Consider the following 7,616-nt stretch of genomic DNA (forward strand, 5'->3'; position numbering starts at 1 on the left):
ACTGAAATAAAAAGGAAAGAGCAGAGCGGCGCGCACTCTCCCCTCCCATTCCTCCTTCCCCTCCCCTCCCCTCCCCTTCCCTCCCCTCCCCTCCCCCGAAAGCTCGCGCTCCCTCCCTCCAGGAGCAGGTTCCTGCATGTGCCCGGAATCCGGGCTCGGTGGCGGTGACGGAGGCGCCCTGCAATACCAGGGCGTTCCCAGCTGGGGACTGCCGGCTGCCGGGAACCTGCAGACACCTGGCGCGGCTGTCGAGGGCCCCCGAGACTGCTGTGGCGGACCGGTCCCTCCAGGGCTGCAGGCGCAGGCTGTGAGCGGTCAGAGGGTTTCCTGTGTGTCAGCAACTTCACTTCGCCTAGAGAGCCGGCGGAAGGGCGAGGGAGCGCTCGCGGGCCAATCGCTCCCCGGCAGCCGCCGGCCCGAGCGCGCCCCTCGCCCTCGCCCTCGCCCCCGCCGCCGCCCCGGGTGGCCGCGGCGGGCAGCAGCCGAGCGCGCCGGCCGCGGGGAACACCGGCCCCCGGAGAGCGCGCCGAGAGCGCCGGCCGGCAGCCCGGCGGGCGGGGCGCAGGCACGCCCCTCGCCTCCCCGCGGCGCGCGGACCCGCCCGGGTGCCCAAACTCCGCCCACCCTCGCGGGGAGCCCGGCTCGCCCGCCCGCCCCCTGCACTCGGGACTGAGCAGCGCCGCACGGACGGCGCCGGGCTTTGCGGCCACGCGCGCCCCGAGGGTCCCCCGGGCTGGGCGCAGGGACGCGGAGGGAGCGGCGGGGACCCCAGCGCCGAGCTGCTCGCGTGCAAGGTAGGGAGAAGGCAGATGCCCAAGCGAAGTTGATCTCTGGGGGCAGGAGGCCGGCAGCGCGGCGGCCGGACCCCGCGGAGCCCCCGGCGCGCTCTCCGGCGCGGAGCCGCGGCCCTCGGGAGAGCACGGTCGGAAAGTTGTCGGCGCCGGTGCCCTGCGCGCCCTGTTGTGTAACCTCGGCTCTGCCAGCGGACGGCGAAGTCGCGGCCCGGGCGGAGTTCATGGCCCGCGGCGAACGCGGGGCCGCAGCCGGCGTGGGCGAGCCCCCCTCCGCCCCCTCCCGCGGGGGTCCCCGGCGCCCGCCCCCTTCCGCGCGCCCGCTTTTCCCATGCGCGCTGCGCCCCGCGCCGCCGCTGCCCTCGCGCCGCCGCCTGCCCCTCGGAGCCGCCGCCTGAGTCGGGGAGAGAATGACCGAGGTGCTGTGGCCGGCTGTCCCCAACGGGACGGACGCCGCCTTCCTGGGCGGCCCGGGCTCGCCGTGGAGCAACAGCACGGTGGCCTCCACCGCCGCCGTCGCCGCCACCTCGTTCCGATGCGCGCTGACCAAGACGGGCTTCCAGTTCTACTACCTGCCGGCCGTGTACATCGTGGTGTTCATCATCGGCTTCCTGGGCAACAGCGTGGCCATCTGGATGTTCGTCTTCCACATGAAGCCGTGGAGCGGCATCTCCGTGTACATGTTCAACTTGGCCCTGGCCGACTTCCTGTACGTGCTGACCCTGCCGGCGCTCATCTTCTACTACTTCAATAAGACCGACTGGATCTTCGGGGACGCCATGTGCAAGCTGCAGAGGTTCATCTTCCACGTGAACCTGTACGGCAGCATCCTGTTCCTCACCTGCATCAGCGCGCACCGCTACAGCGGCGTGGTGTACCCGCTCAAGTCCCTGGGCAGGCTCAAGAAGAAGAACGCCGTGTACGTCAGCGTGCTGGTGTGGCTCATCGTGGCGGGGGGCATCTCCCCCATCCTGTTCTACTCGGGCACCGGGGTCCGGAAAAACAAAACCGTCACCTGCTACGACACCACCTCGGACGAGTACCTGCGGAGTTACTTCGTCTACAGCATGTGCACGACGGTGGCCATGTTTTGCGTCCCCTTGGTGCTGATCCTGGGCTGTTACGGACTGATTGTGAGAGCCTTGATTTACAAAGACCTGGACAACTCGCCTCTGAGGAGGAAGTCCATTTACCTGGTGATTATTGTGCTGACTGTTTTTGCTGTGTCTTACATCCCTTTCCATGTGATGAAAACAATGAATTTGAGGGCCCGGCTGGATTTTCAGACCCCAGAAATGTGTGATTTCAATGACAGGGTTTATGCCACTTATCAGGTGACGAGAGGTCTAGCAAGCCTCAACAGTTGTGTGGACCCCATTCTCTATTTCTTGGCAGGAGACACTTTCAGAAGGAGACTCTCCCGAGCCACCAGGAAAGCTTCCAGAAGAAGTGAAGCACACTTGCAATCCAAGAGTGAAGACATGACCCTCAATATTTTATCCGAGTTCAAGCAGAACGGAGATACAAGCTTGTGAGGACGCAGGAATCCCCAGACACCCGCTTTGTAACATGGTAGGATGCTTAACAGAGCCACGTGGTTTTTTTCCCTTTAAGTTTCTAGTAAGTTTGGTGAAAATTCAAACCAAGAAAGTAGTGAGTTTAAAAAAAAAAAAGAAATGCTCACGCCCACGCTTGGCTTGTTTGGGTTTGCTTTCAAGGCCTGCCTTCTTTCTAACCAGAAGTATGTATAATAAAATAATACTGTCCTAGTTAAACATTTACTTCTTTTCTGCCTTTAAAATCGACACACTTTTCTATTTAAAGTGCACAGGAATATTGGAGCTATTTTGATATTAATAATTTCTCCAAGGAAACTGACAACCTGAAACTTGATTTTGTGATTCATCTAATCTTTGTTGTTTTTAATTATCCATGGTAGGAACAAATTGAAAGTCCACATTCTCAAGGTTAACATAGGATGGCAAAACACTGAACTAGGTCTGTTCAGTATCAGATGGAAAGACCTCAGCGGGGTGTCTTTTTTGGTCCTATAAGCATAGGTGCTAGCTGGCTGAGTTTCTTGGGAGAATTGAATAGAAAAATAAAGTCAGTGAATTTAAAAGCCTAAAAAGTGGTTATTGCTCAGTTATTTCTAGAAAACTACTCACTGTATGTTGGGTGCTAAATGTTTGATGATGGAAGCCTGCGTATATTATCTTACCAGTAAAATGCATTCAACGTAATCAAACTGCGTGTACTTTCCTCGTAAACACCACGGGCTCTGTTAGACTTCCTGTGATAACGAGCATCTGCTGGTCCCACTGCTGTGCAGGCCTTAGGAGTTTGCGTTCCAGTACAAATGCTCACTCACATCTGTGAAAACAATTTAAAAATCTCCGATAAACTACAGACCAAAGTGGAGGAACTGTTAGCAGGTTGAGGGATGTGGGGCAAGAGGGTAGTGTTATATCAGAGGGGGAGAGGTGACAGTCACCCACAGTGCAGTGCCTGCAACCATGTTCTCAAATGTATGAGGCAAGTGGGAGCAGGTAGAAGGCATTGTTAGATGAGGACTTCAGTGTAAATTAAGTCATGGTGGAAAGGCTCTTTTTTGCTTCTTGGAAACGTTGGAAAATAGTGAATGCAATTTGAAAAGAAGGCGGCAGAATTTATATATGTTGTGTTGATAGAATGGGAAGCTATAGTCCTTTACTGGATCTTGCATCCTCACACTTAAAGAAAAAACTCCAAATATATGGGAAAGGGAAATATGAAGAATGAAATTTAAGCACTTAAGGTACCACAGCACTGAGAAATAAGTTGTACAAACTACTAGTCACACTCCTAGTAATTTAAGAGAAGACTACTGGTGTTTTCTTCTACATTTTTTCTCTGCCAGGCAGTAATGAGAAATATGTGAAACATTTCGTTAACTTTAATAACAGTTTTCAATGAATATTGAATTGCTGCATTTTTAACCTTTGAAATCTTTAAATTCTGTATAATGTAGAATAATGAGGTGAGTTAATCCAATTTATAACTCCAAACAGATAAATCCAGGGTCAAAGGAATTTTTAATGGTGAAACCAGCCCCATAAAGTCAACATCAGACTCTGCAGCCGATGGTGGAGCAGCTTGTTTGGAAGCACTTCATAAGTAAAGCGGTTTGGGGCTGTGTCTTAAGGCAAGGACCTTAGCGCCCTGTGGGACGTGGTGACAGGAATGTCAGGGCTTATTTCAGGTCTTGGAATGCCTGGGTGGACTGAGGATTCATGGGACCCTCGGTTTCTTCTTCGAGTGGCTCAGTTTATCCAGTGTCAGACCACCAAGAACAATGAAGAAAAGCTGTGTTTAGCTTCTTTTTTACAGGTTGAGTGTTGATGCACAGAGTTATAGAAACCAAGTCAAGAAGAAACCTTTTAGATGTCCTACTTACACCTCCTCATTTTGAGGAAAGACAAGGTTAGCTAGATTCTCACTTGGTTAGGGTCCTACAGCATTGTCTGCTATGAAATCCTAGAAGAAAAAGTCTAAAATATGTCATTACTTTGTTGTCCCTGTCGAGTATCCTGTTGAGTGAGACAAGATAGATATCACTAAATTGACCAACATGGAAATTTCAAAGTCTGGACCAGCCTTGACTCGAACGCCAGTGGTACACATTTCTATCATATTTCCTCACCATTTACTTTAGTTTTCTTCCTTTTAGGTCTCAGATGCCCAGCCTGATTTACAGTATGTGTTAAGTACATTGTTTCAGCCTCCAGAGAACTTTCTTTTGGAGTGTGGACGCAGTGAGGAGGTGGACAGTCACTAGAGATGCCCTTTTACTCCTGGGCATGCTTTTGTCCAGGGTGTTTCTTCTTTAGCTTCATATATGACGTAGTGGACAATGACATGCGATTGCATGCCAAATAGTGACAAGGATGATCTTGCCAACTTCCAGGCAAAAAGCGGTCTCGGGGAAGAGTCCATACTAACAGTGAAAATACACAGAGGGATCCAGACGGAGCAGTGATCTGTTGGCTGGATATCTGATTCATGGCATATGATGATTGAGGAGGTATTTTAATAGTAAAGGTTGAAATGTGTTGGCGTTTTGATGAAAGATCTGCTAAAATTATAGAACTTACCAGTTAACTAAATTTCACACTGCAAAACTGTTTTAGTGCCAAGTTCAAGGTGTTTTGTGACTCGCAGATTGGCATCTTTGACTCTCTGAACGTCAGTGTGTGTTTGCATTGAAATGGTAAAAAGACAAACTAAGAAGAGTTGCTGCATGAGAAGAGGAGTCAGAGGTAACACCTTGAGGCGCCACTCGGCCAGCTGTGGAACTCTTGACCCTTTCAAGGCCACTCTTCGTGGATTAAAAAGGTTGGCTGACATCCATCTGTCGGGGCCTAGGGGACATGCCAAAGAGTTAAAACCACACCCAGCCAGAGGTGCGTGGGGTCTGCCCCGGTGCTTTCCCGGACTCCTCAGTGCCAGTCCTAACTAAAAAGGTTTCGAGTTCACCACCTGTGACGTGGACATAAGAGCTGTAAGTTTCCTCAGTCTGCTGGGCAGTGCGCTCACCTGTCCCTGGATAAAGAAATGTCAGTGCTTGTAGCAGCTGGAATTGGACTAGTGACAATAAGATGTGTAACTAGTTAGAGGTCTATGGAACCTTTAACTTTGCTGGTCAAATTGTAGCTATCATAACAGTATTTATTGAGGAAGCTCACAGTTCTTCAGTTGTACAGATTGAAACTTTCTTGAAAGATCCAACATACTGATGTAAACTATATTTATTACAATGTATAATATATGTCACACTGGTGTATTTTACATAGCATGATGCATCGGTAAAATGAGAGTTATTGTATTTTATGATGCTTTTCAAATATCACCATCTTGAGATGTTTAAGTCTTCAGATTTCTTTGGGTCTAAAACATGAAAATCTGTTTTGTGACACAAGTGATTAACTTTCTCTAGAAATGCTTCTGCATGTTTATGTTTTTATTTAGGGTTCTTCCTATATACACACAGTTTGGTGTTAGACTATCATAAGATCAATAGTAAATACAAAATATCTTAGCCAGACTGAGTCTGTATTGTCTACATTTTATATGATACTATAGAAAATTTATATCATCTTTTTAGGACGTTTAGAATTGTGCCCCCAAATGTGGTCAGAGATTCCATTTCCTAATGCAAAAGGCTTGTCCTAAATTTACGGTAGATCTCTTACGGTTTAGAAGTCTGGTGGGATGGGCATTATCGATACAACATTAGTTTAAGGAAAAACTCTGGGGAGATGGGGAGAGAGTCATCAGTTACTGTGCTCAGCTTTGCCTCAGTTTTTGTGTTGTGTTTCTTCTTAAGGTGAAATAGTACGATCTTAATTTCTTTGACATGGAGTTTCTAAGTAACACACTACCAGCAAGTTCAACACTGCTGTTCATTTTAATCTGATTTATTTGTTCAGTTGATGACTTTAATTCCAAGTTTTATAGTGATAACTGTATATTATTTGGCTGCTGAATTCTGTTACAATTTTTTATTCTGTTGTACATTGTATTATACATATCATTCAAAATTAATATGAAGGGAAATGTATGTTACATATCAAAATTTGTGAATTTGAATCCAGTATGTTTTAGTGCTTCTGCAAAAATGTTTATTTTTGTATTATCTGTGATTTTAATATAGATAATTGAACTAGATTTCGTTGTGATTAATCGTGCCATTGAATGGGCGGTATGGAAACAGTGTTACTTGACATTTTGAGCTTTCTCAGGTTTATCTAAATCAGTGGTAGCTTAACAAATTCCAGACTAATTGTGTGTAACCATGTTTTAGATAGAAAGAATGCACATCTCCTCTAAGTTTTGCATGCAGGAGTGTAGGATGTCATGTGCGTGCGTGGCTGTGTGTGTGTGTGTCTAAGGCATGGCAGCCAACTTTGTATCTGCTATTAATAATAACAGCAGAGCTTTGATGCAATCTTGGTCACTAGAGTTGTACCTACCATAGACAATTAAAACTGAAAAAGTCTCAATAAAACTATGAAATGGGGTCTGATGGCTTCTGTGTTATTGCAGTATTAATACTTACGAGTTTCCCCGAATTTTGATGCTCACTATTATACCAAGCTGGCAAATACTGTAGGATGTATGGAAGTAACACAGGCATTCTTGAGGTGCAGGCTGGAACGTAAGAAGTGAAGTGTTAAAGAAAGAACCTGGTGCAAGATAATTTAAGGTTGTCCTTATTCCATATTTAATCATTAGTAGGAATATGAACTAATTATTTGAGGAAAATATGGAATGCAGCCTTAATACATATTTCTCATACTAGTGTTCTGTCTTTAAAATGTTAGCTGTCATCTTTCTCCTCTAATTTATCCATGGAGGTAATCAGACTAATAATCCTTTGTGGGTTTTGTTCATCTATCAGCCTGCATTGCTTGGTTCTCTCAAGTTTATTAAAATATACATTGCTGGTGCTGTGCAGTGAAAAAGTATATGTGGAGGGCCAGCCCGGTTGCCTAGTGGTTAAGTCTGGCACACTCCACTTCAGCAGCCTGGGTTCGTTCCCAGGTGTGGACCCAAACCACTCGTCAGCCATGCTGTGGTGACCCACATACAAAAGAGAGGAAAATTGGCCACCAATGTTAACTTAGGGCAAATTGTCCTAAAGCAAAAAGAGGAGGATTGGCAACAGATGTTAGCTCAGGGTGCATCTTCTTCAGCTAAAAAAAAAAGGTGTAGGTGGAGTGGGAGAATGCTTAAAATGTCACCTTTTTGTCCTGGGTGGAGAAGGTAAGCACAGTGGTCTTGGCT

General features: G+C 47.6%; 1 protein-coding gene across 3 annotated transcripts; it reads left to right on the forward strand.

The window, feature by feature from the left end:
- The first annotated feature begins 630 nt into the window (after positions 1 to 630).
- P2RY1 (purinergic receptor P2Y1) lies at positions 631 to 6,850 on the forward strand. 3 transcript variants are annotated; one of them, XR_002800853.2, is made up of 3 exons: positions 995 to 1,987; positions 2,187 to 2,363; positions 4,501 to 6,850. XR_002800853.2 is itself a non-coding variant. In XM_023621139.2 (2 exons), exon 1 carries the CDS (start codon positions 1,202 to 1,204, stop codon positions 2,324 to 2,326), a length of 1,125 nt encoding a protein of 374 aa, XP_023476907.1. In that variant the 5' UTR covers positions 631 to 1,201; the 3' UTR covers positions 2,327 to 2,363; positions 4,501 to 6,850. The 3 variants fall into 3 exon arrangements, 2 of the variants coding, with proteins under 2 accessions (XP_023476907.1, XP_023476908.1); XM_023621139.2 differs by having other exon boundaries at positions 631 to 2,363; XM_023621140.2 differs by having other exon boundaries at positions 653 to 1,987; positions 2,187 to 6,850.
- Positions 6,851 to 7,616: the final 766 nt, after the last annotated feature.

This window comes from Equus caballus, chromosome 16, assembly GCF_041296265.1.
Source record: "Equus caballus isolate H_3958 breed thoroughbred chromosome 16, TB-T2T, whole genome shotgun sequence".
Lineage (NCBI taxonomy): Eukaryota > Metazoa > Chordata > Mammalia > Perissodactyla > Equidae > Equus > Equus caballus.